General features: G+C 49.9%; 1 protein-coding gene across 1 annotated transcript; it reads right to left on the bottom strand.

Moving 5' to 3' along the window:
* Positions 1-12,682: 12,682 nt before the first annotated feature.
* LINGO4 (leucine rich repeat and Ig domain containing 4) lies at positions 12,683-17,724 on the bottom strand. The gene is made up of 2 exons (XM_066366131.1): positions 17,602-17,724; positions 12,683-15,162 (listed from the first exon to the last, which is right to left on the bottom strand). The coding sequence occupies exon 2, from the start codon at positions 15,147-15,149 to the stop codon at positions 13,356-13,358; it is 1,794 nt and encodes a 597-aa protein (XP_066222228.1). The 5' UTR covers positions 15,150-15,162; positions 17,602-17,724; the 3' UTR covers positions 12,683-13,355.

Raw genomic sequence — 17,724 nt, 5'->3', positions numbered from 1 at the left:
CAATAACCGTACTTACCACTATATTGATACCCAAGTGTATTTCATTTGGCTCTTGCAAATCTGTATAATAAATACTTAGGGCTGCAAATACTAGGTCAGAGAATTTTGTATGTTGTTCTGTTATTTGGATAGATGAAATTTTGCAAATTCCCTTCCTCTCACAAAGATTTTTCTTATTTTCCTTCCACCAGCAATGTTTGAAAGGATTTTGGTAAGTATAGTTAGTATTGCCAAATTGCCTTCCATGAAAGTTTTACTAATTTTCTCTCCCATCAACATGCTTCTATAGTGTGTTATCAAACTTCTTAAAGTTTTGTTTTTGTTTTAGGTGAGAGGAGGGGAGATAGTGAGGCAGACTCTTGCAGGGGCCCAGACCACCCTGTCTTTGTGTGTGGGGGGATACTCCATTACCGATCTGTTTTTAGCACCTGAAGCTGATGCACTCCGAGGAGCTATCCTCAGCTCCTGGGCGCTGGAACCAATCGAGCCACTGGCTGCAGGAGGGGGGGGGGGAGGTCGATGGTCTCTTTTTCTGTGTGCCCTTGATTGGGAATCGAACCTATCGCGTCCATATGCTGGGTGGATGCTTTATTCACTGAACCACCCGCTAGGGCCAAAGTTTTTGATTTTTGAGTGTAAATGGCGTCTCATTGTAATTTTAATTTCTCTTATAAGGTTGAGCATCTTTTTCTATGTTTAAGTGGCAATATTTTATTTTTCTGTAAATTGTTCACATATTTTGTTCATATTTTAATATATTTTATCATTGTGTAAGTTAAAATTAATATTTTTCTTTTCCCCATTTATCCTATGTCTTTTTACCTTTTAAAAAATTTTAAATATTTATTTTTAATGTATTGTGTTGACATGGTTTCAAGTGTCTCACTGAATATAACACTACACCCTGCACCGTGCCCCCATGCCCTATGCAGTCTCTTTCCATTCCCATTTCACCCCCTTTTGTCCCCCTTCCCCCTACCTCCGCCTGCCTTTCCCTCTGGGGCTTGCTACACTGTTGTCTGTATCTGTGTATTTTACTTTGTTTATGGTGACATTTGTGCTATGCAAATATTTTTTGTTTTTATATAGTTTAACTTGTCAGTATCCTTTTCTTTTAGAGAGGGGGGAGAGCGAGTGGGGGACAGACAGAAAGGGAGAGAAATGAGAAGCATCAGTTCTTTGTTGCAGCACCTTAGTTGTTCATTGCTTGCTTTCTCATATGTGCCATGATGGTGGGGGATGCTCCAGCCAAGCCAGTGACCCCTTGCTCAAGTTAGTGACTCTGCACTCAAGCTGGTGAGCCCATGCTCAAGCCCGTGATCTTGAGGTTTTGAACCTGGGTCCTTTGCATCCCAAGCCGACACTCTCCACTGCACCACCACCTGGTCTGGCTGTCAGCACTCTTTTTGATAAGTTCTGAGTTTTATATCATATTTAGGAGAGCCTCCTATTACCTAAGATATTTATAAATTATTCCGTGTTTTTCACAAATACTTCCACAGTGTCTTTTTTGTATGTTTAAATATTAGGTTCACCTGGAATTTACTTTGGTGTAAAGGTGTGAGATAGAAATCTAACTTTATTTTGTTTTACCTTACTCTACTTATTGAATAACCTGTATTTCTTCCTTTTTAAATTTTTTTTTTATATTTTTCTGAAGTTAGAAGTGAGGAGGCAAACTCCCACATATGCCCAACCAGGATCCACCCAGCATGCCCACCAGGGGGCGATGCTCTGCCCATCTGCGGCGTTGTTCCATTGCAACCAGAGCCATTCTAGTGCTTGAGGGCAGAGGCCATGGAGCCATCTTCAGCCAACTTTGCTCCAATGGAGCCTTGGCTGCGGAGGGAAAGAGAGAGATAGAGAGGAAGAAGTGGGGAAGGGTGGAGAAGCAGATGGGCGCTTCTCCTGTGTGCCCTGGCCGGGAATTGAACCCTATCACAACCCACACAACAAGTATAGTCCAGGGTCTCAAGCAGAAATGGTATGAAATTAAATGAAAATAGACAAAGAACTAAAGACATAAAAGATGGGTTTTGAAAGGAAGCCACAGCTTCTTGCCAGCAGTAAAATTACTGTCCTGGCTGAGTTGCAAAACATGGTTGCCACCCTAGCCACATCCTTTTTTATTATTTTGGGCAAGGTGTAAATTAGCAATGATGTTTCCAAGGCAACCCAAGAACTCCAACACTGTAGAAAACCCCCACCTATACTTAACATACACAACCTTATACAAAGAAGTAACTTCCTTCCAGTTTTTCCAGGGAACATGGGAGGCAGGACGAGTACTGAAGCACAGCCCCTTGCAACTCAATCAGGCAGGTGAGTGGGGAGTTGGGCAGACTGTCAGCTTACAATCAGCTCCCAGCACCTCTGTCCCCTAGATATCTAAACTCTAAAAATCCTGTTGATTTTTTGGTCCCCAACAGAACCCGGGACTTCCACATGCCAAGCCAATGCTCTACTGCTGAGCCGACTGGCCAGGGCTCCTCCATTATTTTTGAATGCTACAGTTATAAAACTCAAATAGCCATATGTAGTTTGGTCTGTTTTGGGGTTTTTCATGTTCCATTGGTCTCTTCATTTATATTCTACTAGTATACTGTTTTTTAAAAAATTAGTATACATTATAATTTACCACAATTTTAAAATTATATACATATAGAAAAGTATATAATAAAAAGTGAATTTTCAAAAATGGAGCACATTTGTGTAACCAGTGCCCAGATTAAGAAACAGAACATTACAGCACACCTGAAGTCACCATTGTATGCCTTCTCAGTTACTATTCCCCTCAAGGGTAGCCACTCTACTGATTCCTTTTTTTTTTAACAGGGACAGAGAGAGAGTCATAGAGAGGGATAGATAGGGACAGACAGGAACGGAGAGAGATGAGAAACATCAATCATCAGTGTTTCGTTGCGACATCTTAGTTGTTCATTGATTGCTTTCTCATATGTGCCTTGACCACGGGCCTTCAGCAGACCGAGTAACCTCTTGCTCGAGCCAGCGACCTTGGGTCCAAGCTGGTGAGCTTTTTGCTCAAGCCAGGTGAGCCTGCGCTCAAGCTGGTAACCTTGGGGTCTCGAACCTGGGTCCTCCGCATCCCAGTCCGACACTTTATCCACTGTGCCACCGCCTGGTCAAACTCTACTGATTCCTTATAGCAGAAACTAGTTTTGTTTCTTTTTGTTTTTTATATGAAGAAAATCACACAGTATATATTCTTTGTGTCTGGCATCCTTTGTGCAACATTATTTTTGTGAGAGTCAGTGATATTGTGTGTAATTTTTCTGTGTGTGTGTGAGAGAGAGAGAGAAAGAGAAAGAGGGAAGGGGACAGACAGGGACAGACAGGAAGGAAGAGAGATGTGAAGCATCAACTTGTAGTTGCAGCACCTTAGTTGTTCATTGATTACTTTCTCATATGTGCCTTTACGGGGGGTGGTCTAGGGGGACTCCAGCCAAGCCAGTAATCCTTTGCTCAAGCCAGCGACCATGGGATCATGTCTATGATCCCACGCTCAAGCCAGATGAGCCCGTACTCAAGCTGGTGAGCCTGCGCTCAAGCAGGTGACTTCAGGGTTTTGAACGTGGGTCCTCAGCATCCCAGGCTGATGCTCTATCAGCTGCACCACCACCAGGCTGTTATATGTAGTTTTAATCCATTCATTCTCATTACTGTGTAATAGTATATTGTGGAAATATGCAACAGTTTACTTTTCTATTTTTATGTGTGACAGACAGAGAGACAGATCAGGATAGACAGACAGGAAGGGAGAGATGAGAAGCATCAGTTCTTCGCTGCGGCACCTCAGTTTTTCTTCAGTTGCTTTCTCATATGTGCCTTGACCGGGGGGCTATAGCAGAGCAAGTAACCCCTTGCTCAAGCTGGCGAACTTGAGTTTCAAGCCAGTGACCTTTGGGCTCAAGCCAGTGACCATGGGGTCATGTCTATAATCTTATGCTCAAGCCAGCTACGCCACACTCAAGCAGGTGACTTCAGGGTTTCAAACCTGGTCCTCTGCTTCCCAGTCCGATGCTCTGTCCACCGCACCACCGCCTGGTCAGGCCACAATTTGTTTTTCATTGTACTGTTAATGCTATTTTGATTGGAGCAATTTTACTTAAGGGAGATTTATTGTATAGAATATTCCTATATACATGTTTAAGTCATTGATATCCCATCAGTAGTGTTTTGAAGTTTTGTCATATAGAATTTACATATTGCTTAAGATTATCTTTAGGTATTTGAATGCCTTAATTGCTGTAGTTATTTTTACCTTTAAAAGGTAAAGGAAAAATGTCCACTGTTGCTATAAAAAATACAGACCTATTTTATGGGTCCTTGGTTGTCCAGCTCCACTGGGAGGTGGAGGAAAAAAAAAGAGGAAATAAAATGGAAATCTAAAATGAAGGATTTAAAATTAAACCAGAGGAGAAATTTTTTAATCAGAATAGTGTAAAGCAGGTGTAATCACTTTTTCCAGGAATTTTGTTGTTGTTGTTATTATAGAGACAGAGAGAGGGACAGACAGGCAGGAAGGGAGAGAGATGAGAAGCATCAACTGTTCATGCGGTTCCTTAGTCTCCTTAGTTGTTCATTGATTGCTTTCTCGTATGTGCCTTGATGAAGGGGGGAGGCGCTACAGTAGAGCAAGTGACCCCTTACTCAAGCCGGCAACCTTGGGCTTCAATCCAGTGACTTTGGGCTCAAGCCAGCAGCCATGGGTCATGTCTATGATCCCACGCTCAAGCCAGCAACCCCACGCTCAACCTGGTGAGCCCCCACTCAAGCTGGCAACCTCAGGGCTTTGAACCTGGGTTTTCCGCATCCCAGTCTGATGCTGTATCCACTGCACCACTGCCTGTTCAGGCTCCAGGAAATTTTCTGAAGAAGAGTTGACTTTATTTAGTTGGATAGGGAGGTTGAGGAGTAGAAGGGACTACTTTAGGTGAGATGATTCCAAACTCTCAAGTCTCTGTGTATATAAAATTTGTCATCTAATGTCCCCTGTAAGAGCTCAAATCATGATTGAAAGATTGAGTTGTGAGAGGATGACATTGCGTGAATTATAATTTTTAAATTTCTCCAGTTTCAAAGAGTTCATTCTTTTTCCTTGAAGGGTTTTCTGAACAGAGTGCAGGAGGCATAGGGCAACTAGTTAACATGAAGTCTGGGTTGCCTAGAGAGTTCAGTAGGCAGATGTTTCTACTCAACAAGCCAAATTGTGAAAGTAGACTTGAGCTAGGGGGCTGGGCTGTGAGGGGTTCTCAAACACAATAGCCTGGTCAGCCTTGGCTGATCACAGTTCCCTTCGTGGACAACATGCAAGCAATCTGTTCATATGATATTCAGCTGCCTGAGCTTTTGGACGACAGAACACTCTCTTTGCCCATTATAGCTGTCACCCCTTCCTCCCCAGCACTCAAGGCTGTTCATCAGAAACCAGCAGCTGGGAGCATGGGCCATCTCAGTGCTCTCCAGCCTGAATCCCCACCTCACTCCTTAGAACAAAAGTCCCACCCAAAGTCGCCTGCCTTTCTCTGAGATGGATAATGGTGGGAGAAGGGGCATGAGGAGGGGAGAAGCTGGAAGTGTTTTCTTACAGGGTCCATTTGGGGACAGCTGTGTTAGGCTTGTTTGCTGGTTTACCGGCTGCAAGCCCTTTGCCTGACTGGTGTGTGAGTGCATGGCTGCACCACACGTGTATGGCCTATATAAGGCTATGGGTGCTTGCGCTCAAAACGATTAGGGATTGTGGATTGCCTGGCCGCCACTGTGAGGGGCCATTTTTGCTGTTCATTTGCTTGAGAAGAGGTTTTCCCCTGCCTATGTGCTCGTCTGCTGTTGTGAGACTTTATTAAACAGAATGGCCCAACACTTTTCCAGATCCACAGTTTCTCTACCATCTGCCCAAATCCAACGTGGACCTGCCTGGCCTTGGCCACTGGCATTACATCTGGCGTAGTGGGCAGGATTTGGAGCAGACTGGTATGGAGCTGCCAACACCCTCGAAGGTGGGGTGGAGGAGTGGTAGTTGTTCTCCAGTGTATGGTTCCCTGTGGCTGTCCTTTTGGGGGCCTTAGGCTGGGTGATTTTTATAGCCCTGCGAGAGGAAACTGAGAGCTCTGTGCGAGAGGTGGCCCGAGGTTGAGAGCTCCAGGGTGAACTGCAGACTGTGAGGCAACAACGGCACAAGCTGGAATGGTCACTGGAGAAAGAGCTGCAGACCTGAGAACTGCAAGTCAGACTGCAGGCTGAGAACCAGTGGCAGCGTGAACTGGAGCGAGTGCTAGAAAGCGAGGCTGACTGGGTTCGAGAGTTGCAGTGTGAGGTTCAGGCTGAACAGCAACAGTGCCTGGAACTGGAGCGATCTCTGGAGAAGGATTTGCAGGTTCGTGAGCTCCAGTTTGCCTTGGAAGCTGAACACTGGCAGTGATGGCTGTTGGAGAAACAACTGCGGGTTCAGAAGCTAAGTCTCAGCTTCAGTCCGAGAGCTGGTAGCTGCAGGATCCAGAGCAGGCACAGAAGCTGGAGCTGCATTCCTGCCAGTGGAGTGGTTCTGAGTCAACAGGAGCAGGCATTTCCAACTCCCCCTCTTCTGAGGGGGAGGCTCGGGCTGCAACTGCTGTCCACAGACTTAGAGCCTGGCTGGCAGTTGCCAAGAAGGTAAAGACCCAGCAGCCAAGAGTCCCTCGGGGCAGCCACAGCCTCTTCCCCAGGTAGTGGAGCACTCTGTGGTCCAGCCCTACACCCAGGCAGAGCCAATGGATTTGGGGGTGAAATTCAGGCAGAAACCCACTGAGCCGCTGGCAGCATGCTTGGTGTGGCTGCGGGACATAGGGGGTGGATGGCATGATGCTCTCTGGAACAGAGATGGACCACAAAGGCATGAGGGCTGCTTCCCATGCTGCCCCCCCACCCCCTGACTAACAGAAGAAATGGGCCTGTAAAGGTTACCTGAACACAGATGTGGGTAGATTTGATTGCGGCCGGGGCAGATAGGGAGAAATTAGATGGCAACCCTAATAAAGTCTTGTGGGAGACTTGGTGGCAGCCTGAGTCAGAACAGAGATTCCAGCTGCTGAAAAAGCAGAGGAAGTGGGTGGCCCTGGCATCTGTCAGGAAAATGGCTGGCGGTCATGTTGCAGGATCCCCAGGACCCGTTGCTCCAGTTTGAATAGGGGGAAGGGTAAGTGTAATGCCGGTGGCCGAGGCCAGGCAGGTCCACTCGGACAGATGGTAGAAAAACTGTGGAGCTGGAAAAGGTTGGGCATTTTGTTTAATAAAGTCTCACAATGGCAGACAAGCACACAGGCAGGGGAAACCACCTTTCAGGCAACAAACTGCAAAATGGCCCCTCACAGTGGTGGGCCGGCGGGCAGTCCGCATATCCGCAGTCCCCAATCTCTCATCTCTCTCGAGCGTAAGCCCCCATAGCCTTATATAGGCTATGCACATGCCTCTGCCATGTGCTCACACACTAATCAAGCAAAGTGCTTGCAGCTGGTAACCCCGTGAGCTGTGTTAGGCTTAACACAGCTGCTCCACAGCGAGGGACCCATCCATCAGGGACAGATAGGGGCCAGAGGCCTCGTGTGAAATGGAAAATCCACTGATCCCTTCTAATGTGCAGCAGGTGTTGGCATTAGAAGGTAATAGGTGTTTGTTTGTTTGTTTATTTGTTTGTTTTACAGCAGCAGCAAAGAGAACTGTTGAGGCAACACAGGCCTTGAATGTGTTTGACCCCGCCAGACCCTGTGAGCTTGTTGAGAGGTCTGGATGGGGTTTGTGGCAACGGACAGAGCGCTTATGGAAAGGCACTGAGGTCTGTTAATAAAGAGCTGTGTGGCTAGTTGCCTGTAATGGACTTTTACCTTGGTGATTTGCACAGATAGCTGGGATGTCTATCGTGAACTGACTCTTGGACTGCGATCAGAGAGGGGCACTGGCTCCTTTGATGGATGGACATGTCGCTTGTGGACAGTACTATGAGAGACCCTGATGGGGGGAACTGGCACCTGTGGAGGCCCTCCTGCATCGGGAAGCTGCTCTCACCCAGTTGCACAGACTCACCAAGGACACTTATTGCTCTCAATGGACATGGCCCTGTACTGTACCCCCCCCCCCCATGGGTGGCCTTGTTGGCACTGTGGGGTGGGGAGTTGGAGGTGGGTCTTCAGCTAACTCCCTGGGCAGCGTGCTCAGGGAGACATTGTGAAAGGTACCTTTGTAATTGTCATTTTTTGGAATGTATGTAATGTATCTTGTGAGGCGAGCAACCCACAGGGGCAGCTGTGTTAGGCTTGCTCGCTGGTTTACCACCTACAAGCCCTTTGCCTGACTGGTGCATGAGCGTGGGGCAGTGCCATGTGTGTATGGCCTATATAGCTGTTCGTTTGCCTGAGAAGAGGTTTTCCCCTGCCTGTGTGCTTGCCTGCCATTGTGAGACTTTATTAAACGGAATGGCCCAATGCTTTCCGGCTCTGCAGTGTCTCTACCATCTGCCCGAAACCAGTGTGGACCTGTTTGGCCTCAGCCACCAGCGTTACAGCCCATCCTACCAACTGCTCTTACTTGTGCTAACTTCTACTTCACACCATAGTCCTTCCCAGGCTTTTCTCTTTGCCTGGACTGGGCCCTCAACTTTTCCCTGCCGCCTGAGACTTCCCTCAGCAGAGGTGCTTTGCCCGCATTCTGTGGAATCTGTGATGACTTCAGGATGACCGTGGACAATCTGTAAACATTTTTGTTCATAGCTTGCAGCAGGTATTCTCAAAGGGGTCTGTGACTCAAAAAATAAAGTTGACAATCATTGCCTTGCAGACTTCTCATCCCTTGAATCAGGGACCCAGCACAACAAAGGAAATAGAGGTATCAAAATATATCAGAGACTGACCTGTCGTTGCGCAGTAGATAAAGCATCGACCTGGAATGCTGAGGTTGCCAGTTCAAAATCACGGGCTTGCCTGATCAAGGTGCAGGCGAGAAGCAACTGCTTCTCACTCCTACCCCCTTTTTCTCTCTTTCTTTCTCTCTCTCACTTCCCTCTAAAATAAATCAAATTATATATACATTAGAAACCAACATGTGAGTCTGAAATGCCACCAGAGTATCTTTGGATCCAAATTTCTCGCAGCTTAGGTGACACCATGTCCGAGATGGAAGAGAGGAGAGGTGGAGGGGGCTGTATGGAGGGTGGATGGAATGACCTCAGGAAGGTTTGGTCAAGCAGGGTGTGGGGCAGCTGTGTTAGGCTAGCTCACGGGTTTACTGGCTGCAAGCACTTTGCTTGATTAGTGCGTGAGCACATGGCAGTCACATGTGCATAGCCTGTATGAGGCTGTGGGTGCTTCCCCTGGGTGGCGGTTCCAGATCCCTCTCCCACCTTCACGAGGTGTGGTTTTCCTTGCTCCCTTGTCCTTATTGCAAACAGCAGGTTTTCCTTTGTTTATTAGCTCTTTCCCTTTTGTTTATTCGTTCGCCTGTCTTTGTGAGCCTCCAATAAATGGGTATGATCCAATGCTTTCTGGCTCCACAGTTCCTCTACCGTCTGCCCAAATTCAGTGAGAACCTGCCTGACCTCGGCCACCGGCATTACACAGGGGTAGGCAGAAGGTGGGCAGAGGCGAGTTCCCCTCAAATTTGAAACAGCTCACAGGTTGCTCCGCAATACAAGATATCCCTGAGCAGCTGCTCTGTAAACTCAAGTGTTGTTGAGGTGGGAACCCAGAAAAGGACCCAGGAAACCTGAAATTTCTGTATTTAATCATAGAGGCTATGTGGCTGTCAGTGAGGCATTTCAGTTTAGTCTGTCTGATCCCTGGAAATTCTGCTTTCTGCTGATTCCTGGGAAAGAGGCGGCCAGGACATTGGAAGAGGGGACTGAGAAGAAAGTAAAACCAACCAGCCCTGAGCTTCCAGAATCAGTTGCATTAGAGTTCCTGAAGGAAGGTAAGGATTAACAACAGATTCCAGTTCCTCTAAAACAGTTGTTCAGAGCTAGCCAGGTGGAGGATGACCCCTAGATTTTCCTCTCTCCCAGGGCAGGCCCAGCAGTGCAGAGGCCCTGGGGAAGGGGTTAGAAGAGCATGCAGTGTGGCTAGAGCAGTACAGCAGTATGGTGGAGGCCTTTGGGTTTTGAGCCAGCTGTGAGTTCAAATGCAGCTCCCTCACTAACTAGCCCTGTGTACTCAACTTAATCCATTTAACCTTTAGTTCTGTCAGCAAAGATGCCCTGTTTTAGAGAATTGATACGAGGATTACAGGAGAAAACGAAGATAAGACACTGACATAGACTAGGCCCACTAATAAATGTTACTTTTTCCTCTCCACCTCTGTCCCATCCCGGAGAGAGTGCCATTGGATTGTGCCAATGATGTGGACCATACATCCCTGCACATGCACACACATGCGCACAGCCACACATGTCCCTGGTTGCGTTCACACACTTGTCAACACACACACACACACACACACACACACACACACACCAGCCTGTAGGGCAGCCTTCCCAGATAGGTGTGATGACGACTGGCTTGCTGATTTTACAAGCTGTCGAAGTGCTCATCTGAGTTACCTTGCTACATTAATGGGCTTCCCTTCGCGAGGTCTCTGGAAACACTGTGTAAGGAGCATAGGGGGTGGCAATGGGAATACCTCCACAGGCATTTCCCCTGGCTTGAATGTGCTTGTTGAGGGCTACTTTGCCCATCTCTTGTCAAGGAGGTCCTGGTCTGTGCCCAGAGTTGCAGTCTGGAGCTGTGCTGTCCAACACAGTAGCCACTGGCCACACATGGCTATTGAGCACTTGAAAGATGGCTAGTGCAACTGAGCAGTGGGATTTTAAATTTAATTTTCATTAATGTAAATGTGAAACCTGATTTTTGGTTTAGTTATTGGAAAACTTTTAATATGTTCGGAATGGCTTGAATGTGTGAATTAACTTTTTCAACAGTGAATTTTATGAAACCTAAACAAATCAGATATTTCAAGCCGGTGAAACTGGTGATCGAATTGGAATGTACTGTAAGTATATAATACACACTGGATTTCAAAACAATATGGCAAACAATGTAAAATATTTCCTTACTAATTTTTATATGGATAATGTGTTGAAATGATAATAGTCTGCATATATTAGGTTAAATAAAATAAAATATATAGTATGGAAATTAATTGTATCTGTTTATTTTGGCCTTTTTAATATATTAGAAAATTTGAACTTATATATGTGACTCCCATTCTATTTATATTGGTCATCTCCTGCTCCAGACACATGTCATCTGTGTCATCTGTCCCCATTGCCTCAGGGACTTCTCGGAGATTTCTCTAAACGGCAATGTGGCTTCCACTCTTTTCTGTGTTGCCGAGTGGGCAACTAGAGTGAGAAACACTAGCGCCTGACCCCCAAGTCCCAACCTAATAAACTGCTGGTGGAGAATTTGGAAGGAAGGAGAGAGCTGTGCCCCACCAGGAAGCATTCCTGGCGTCTTATACACCGGAATCGGAGGCTGTTAGGATACTAAGAGAATTGTGTGTACATGGTGAGGGTAGGGTTGGAGGCTCAGGGATACCCACTTCTCAAGACTGTTGATTCTCCAGCCTCAATCTTCAAACGTCGGGTTCTCGCATTCATCTCTGGACCCCGCCCTACCTCTGCCCCACTGAGGAGGATGCAGTGACTGTAGCAGTGTAGCTCCCATGAGGAGCTAGCCTGGAGGTTAAGTCCTGCTGTGTCCTCGAGGTACCTGCTCCTCTCTCTTGTTAGGGACAGCAATGAGTGGACTCCTCAGAATAAGGACAGCAGCAGCAGGAATCGGGAGGTTCATGATGCTTGTATTTTGTTGGGTGAGGGGTAGGTGGGGGCTCTTGAGGGCAGAGGCCTCGGCTGCTGCTGCTGCAAAGAGGCTCTCCAGGGCCATGTGACTGCACTTCTCGGCCCCTCCTCCCTGCTCCTTTCCTTTCCTCCACCCCCACCCCCTTCTGATGCTGCCAAGGCTGTTATCCCTTGAGCTCTCGGCATCTCTACTTTTCCTGGCTCCGCTTTGTCCTCTATTTGAAGCATACTTGGAGGCAGTCAGCATCTCCTCCTCCCACCCCGCCTCTGCATGAGAGGTCTCCGTCAGACATTGACCTCTCTCTGGAGACAGCTGGGGTACACTGAGAACACGCAGGCACCCGGGGAAATGTGGAAGAGCAGTGGAAGTGAACGGGGGCATCCCTGCCGCTGCCTCCTGCCTCTGCCTTTCACCACAGCTCTCGGTGCCCCTCCTCCCCTGCTCCTCCAAGTCGAGTCCTGCTGCGTTCTGGGTCTCTCCTTTGACAAGGGCAGATTCTTGCTTTTGCTAGTCATTTTCTAGTAGTTCCCCTCTTGCCTTCCCTCAAGGGCAGTAGGGATCGTGACACAGGAAGCAGAGAGAGATCCCGACAAGAATGACAAAGGATGGAAGAGCTGGGTGTCCTGGGTTGGATTTCTGCAGAGGGACCCCTGTGAGGTGGAGGGTTGCTCCTCCCATCCCGATACAGAATATGAGAAAAGGGTTGAAACGGAAATGGGCAGAGAGTGCTGCTCTCTCCAGGCCTGGCGGGTCACCTTTTGCACAAACTCCTGTTTATTAGATTCAGGCAAGGCTATTGGAATACATGCTCAAAAGGCAGGCAGAAAGGGTAGGAAGGGGGAGATTTGACAGCAATAAGGGGCAGGACAAGTCTGAAGTAAAGAAAACTCCAGAAATCATGTTTAGTTTGGGCTGCTACTCTCATGGCCTTTAGGCAGCAGGTTTAATGTGACAGACAGAGGCAGGTGGTGGAGGCTCATGAGAACACAGTGCCAGTGTCAGTCTGTCCTCCCCATCCTGAGGTTCTTGGCCCCGGTTCCTTGTGCCTGGGAAAGGGGATGGAGCAGAAAGAGAGGGAGGCCAGCTGATTGAGGTACAGAGACTCCAAGAAACAAACGGCACTTTCCCCTGAAGTAACCTTGTAGCTGTGGTTGGCAATTGGTATTGGTTATTAAAGAGTATAAGTGTATGTGAAGAAAGCCTTGTGGTTAGACTAGCAGACTGATGCCTTGGTTTTAGTTCCTGCTTTGTGTTTGTGGGGCAAGGGCTGGGCTGACTACAAGGTCTGTATCTCCAGCTCCCGGGACCTTCAGGGAAGATGGCAGTGCTATTCTCAAACTGCAGAAGCATGAGGCAGACTACCAGGAGGCATCACAGCTGCGGGCGCAGCGCAGGCTGGGGGTGTGGGAGACCTGCGCTGCCGTGACTGGGTTCTGGTCTAAGTGGCCTTGGTTCCCTTCCCCTCTGATATCTCCAGCTGACTTGGTGGGGTCCCCAGTGTGAAAGGAAAGGTCAGAAGAGCTTGGCAGTGACCCGGTTTCCCACAGAGTTCTTATCCCCAGAGGGCCGAGGTGCCACAAAGTCAAAGGTTACATGATGCTTGACCCGTCCTTTGCCCTTGCTCCAGAGGGCAATGAGGCCAAAGCAGAGGGTCACTGAGGTGAGGAAGGGGAGGAAGCCCACTGCCAGTACCATAGCCACACCTCTGCTATCCAGGAAGAAAGGCCCCGGGACCCCTGGCGTGGTGATGTTGGGGTCAACAAGAGTGCCATTTGGTGGCTCAACTTGGATTACTTCCAACCAGGTCCTCAGGGAGTCATTCCCAGCGACATTGCTGACCACACATACATAGGCCCCTCTATCCCGTAGCTGCACCGAGCGGATCTCCAGCGTCCCGTCATCTAGCACCCTTACTCTCCCAGCCCTTCCCAGCCACGTCCCTGGAGGCCTCATCCAAGAGACAGTGGGGGCCGGGTCTCCGTCCCCAGAGCAGGAGAAAACAGCATGTCCCCCCTCCTCTGCAATAACCCAACGCGGCCCAGACTTTTGGATCAGGGCTGGTTGGCAAGTGAAGTGCCCTGGAGGTAGGATGTCTGAGAACTCCCTCAGGCTCTTCCCCTGGACATGCTGAGGGCCAGCGCATGCAGGCGGGGATGTGCCAAAGTCCAGGCCGCCTCGGAGCCGGAGCAGCCAGAGGAGGCGGCAGTCACAGGTCAGGGGGTTGCCAGACAGCCTCAGAGTGACCAGTTTATCCGGGGAAGGGAAAGCTGTCTCCTCGAGTGTCTGAAGGGCGTTATCTGCCACGTCCAGGAGATGGAAGGCAGTCAAGCCATGGAAAGCGTGGGCAGCGATGGAGGTGAGGCAGGCTCCCGACAGTCGGAGCTCCTGGAGTCGCACCAGAGTACTGAGCCTTCGGGCGGGGATGGCGGTGATGGGGTTCTGAGATAGATCCAAGACCCTGAGGAAGCTCAGGTGGTGCAGTGCCTGGAAGGGCACGGAGCTCAGGTTGCAGCGGGTGATGGCCAGGCTGCTCAGATTGAGCCCAGCCAGGCTCCCAGGCTCCAGGGCTTCCAGGGCTGGCCAGTGGTGGATCTCCAGCTCCTTGAGCTGCCCAAGCCCCCGGAGTGCCCCCGATGGCAGCCTCCCAATATCCAGTTCTCGAAGCCTCAGGGCCGCCAGTTCCGGCAGCCGGGCCAGGGCCAGGCCAGGCACTGTGCTGAGGTTGCAGCGCTCCAGGGTGAGGGTGCTCAGCTTGGTCAGCCCTGCAAAGGCCCCCGAAGCCACGAACACCAGGTGGTTGTCCCCAACGTCCAGCTGTTGGAGGTTGCCCAGCTCCCCAAAAGCTCCATCAAGGAAGAGGACAATCTGGTTGAGGCGGAGGTCCAGCAAGGTGAGGGCAGGCAGGCCCGAGAAGACCCCAGGCCCCATGATTCGCAGCCGATTGCCTTGAAGTCTCAAGGTGAGTAGGCTCTGCAGGCCGTGGAAGGCCCCTGGCTCCAGGGTGGACAGCTGGTTGTAGCTGAGGTCTAGTTCCCGGAGCAGGCTCAGGCGGGAGAGCATCCCCTGCTGAAGCCCCCAGAGGCGGTTCCCACTCAGGTCCAGGAACTCGGTGTCCAGTGGAAGTCCCCCAGGCACAGCCTCTAGCCGCCGGTGGGCGCAGAGCACTGCCAGGGGCTGCGAGGTACAGTCACACACAGCTGGGCAGCCACCACTGCTGCCTCCGGGCAGGAGGAGCAAGAAAAGGAGAGAGGGCCAGGGGGGCCAGGGGGGCCAGGCCTGCTTTGGAGCTACTGGAGCTGTAGCCATCCCCTCTTCAATCCTGGAACAGATGATGACATGGCCCTTTTTGGAAAGTGGCTTCAGATGATGGTGACCCTGCACTTCCCTGTGTCTCTTTTGAGCAGAAAGAGAGCTACCCATCTCAGCACTGCCGGGAAGTGGGGTGCAGACCAGGAAGAATTCCAAGGTGCACCTCTGTGGGGCCTTCTAGGGCTCCTCTTTGGGGAATCTCTCCTTTCTTCCTGGCTCTGGGTGCCTGTAGGCCAAGTGATACTAGTTCATGGAGCCCTAGTCAAGTGTGACTTCATTGGGGAAGTTTTATGGGACTGGGACAGGGACAGGGACAGGGATAGGAAGCAGCAGGTGGTAATTTTGAGTCTCCCTTACATCTATGAGATCCAGAAATGTTTCATGTCCTTTCTCCCTGATGTCTGCTCTCCCCAAGCACTTCTCTGTCCCTCTCTGTCCACTTTCTCCTCCCATATTGTCCATCTGTATCTTTGTCGAAGGCTCCTGGGGAATCAAAGACTTGGATCATGATTGGAGAGGCCTCACCTTGAGTCAGTTGCCCAAGCTGTGAACCATTCGGGCCTCAGCCCCCAGTTTCCAGTGACTGCCTCTCTGACCTCCTCCATCCTGGCACAGAGCCTGAGGCCCTGGACTAGCAAGACCCAGTCTCCCCAGAATGCCTGTGTGGACGACAGCCAAGCTGCACATTAGCCGTGGCACAGGACACAGGTGCCATTTGAACCTCTCACAAGGACCCCAAGGGCAATCACTCCTCCCAATACATGATGTTGGGGTATGTGAGGGACCCAAGGGATGCCCAAATTTGGAGTTTTGTTGCTTGGTTCTCAGACTTAAGCTTCTCTTGTATCCCTCCAGTGTGTGAACCTGAGGGAAATCTCTGTTTCCTTTGGCTTCAGCTGCCTGAGCAATATACTAGAGCAGATTGTGAGCCAGGGAGGCATAGACAAGGCAGGGACCGCACCTGATCAGACAAGGTGGGCAGGGAGCAAGGCAGCCCTTGGTTGACACAGCAGATCTCTGGGCGCAGGCTGTGTGCACACTCTGTTCACTTAAAGTGGGTTTCTGGGTCCAGGGGCCTGGACAAAATCAGGAAGACTAAATACAGTGGCCACCAGACATTGACTGAGGTGACAGAGGAGATGGTGAGAATCCTTGACTCATGCTGTTCAATGCCAACAGGGACCCTCAAACAAGGGAGGGTTTGGAATTGGCAAGGGATGGCCAAAGAAACCCAAGGGTGCCTGGGTTTCTTTCTAGCTGCAGATCCTGATCACCTTTGGGCTTTCAGGCTTCAGGCTTACTGGGCCCTAAGGGTTAGCTTTCTACTACAGGCTTCATTTTCTCCCACACGGAACTTAGGAGGGGCAGCTTAAGAGATGGTGTGATTGCTTCTCCTTCTACTCTACATCCTCCTCCAGAAGGCTCACTGTGGCGGCTATTCTATAGCTACCTCAGAGATTGTAGGACTTGGGAAACTGAAGAAAGAGACTAAAACAGCAGAGGGATATAGGACACTGAGGCTTGAGCTTGAGAAAGAATGTATGGGACAGGCAAGGCTGCTGAGCAGTCTCTCTAGTCCCTACCCCAACCAAACAGGTATCTATGGCATGCTAAGAGTTCTCCAGGGAGACAAATGCCCCAGCCTCGCTCATTCTCCCTGTGCCTGTGTTGGGAAGTCCCCCTGACAGCTAGCCCTTTATCACTACCACTGCAGTTCCTACTCATCCTCTGGCTCTGCATTCAGCAAAAGTGCAGTGAAGCATGTAGCCCAGCTTCCCTCCTTCCCACTGCTGTGACATCCCTCTTAGTTCCCAAAGTCTCCTGGGCCAGGGGCTGGGGGATCTGGGGCCAACTCCTTTTCTTTATTTATAAGGCAGCTAATTTAATCACAAACTTCCCTTGCCAATCTCCATGGCTACAGGACTGACTGGCTTCCGGCCACTTTGCAGGAAGAGACTGGTGTCAGAACCACTTCTCTCTGTCCTTAACTGGGCAGGGGTCTGGGATACCATCCCCTCAAGGAATAGTATGTTTTCTTCTTGTCCCTGTGTGGCAGTCCAGAGACACATTTGAACCTGGATATCTTCTTTAAAGCAGACCTGACTGAGGCATGGGGTCCTTTGTGGGGTGGGAGCTTTTGGAGGAAAGATTTCTGAAATATCCACACTGATCACTGAGCAGGAAGATCCTTCTCAAAGGTAGAGGGAACACTGGGGAGATGAAGGGAGATCTCTTTGGAGTCCTTACCCTGGGGGGGGGGGGGCACTTGGAACATTTTAGTATTCTCACCAAAGTCCTGTGGGGCCAGGATCAATGGTTGACTGGGGGTGCGGTGGGGGTGAGGCCCCAAACCCTCTAGCCTTGTCAGGCACACGGGTCTGGCCTTGTCTCTGAGGATGTTATGGAGAAGGGCAGTTGCAGCACTGGGACAAGGGGTGGGGGCACTTACCAGAGAAGCCGGAGGGCTGCATCAAGTTCGGCACTGCATCTGTCCAGGGCTGGGGCCCGTCCCGTTCCAGCTGCCCCTCGGCCCACACTTCCCCTGGTGCTCACTCCCACTGCCCCCTGACCA

Source organism: Saccopteryx leptura, chromosome 2, assembly GCF_036850995.1.
Source record: "Saccopteryx leptura isolate mSacLep1 chromosome 2, mSacLep1_pri_phased_curated, whole genome shotgun sequence".
In the NCBI taxonomy this organism is placed as follows: domain Eukaryota; kingdom Metazoa; phylum Chordata; class Mammalia; order Chiroptera; family Emballonuridae; genus Saccopteryx; species Saccopteryx leptura.
The sequence above is the reverse complement of the archived record's forward strand: the minus strand, read 5'-3'. Positions and strand labels throughout refer to the sequence as shown.

What these genes read in the sequence shown, in the direction of transcription:
- LINGO4 (XM_066366131.1), bottom strand. Translation starts at nt 15,149, where the DNA reads ATGGCTACAGCTCCAGTAGCTCCAAAGCAGGCCTGGCCCCCCTGGCCC.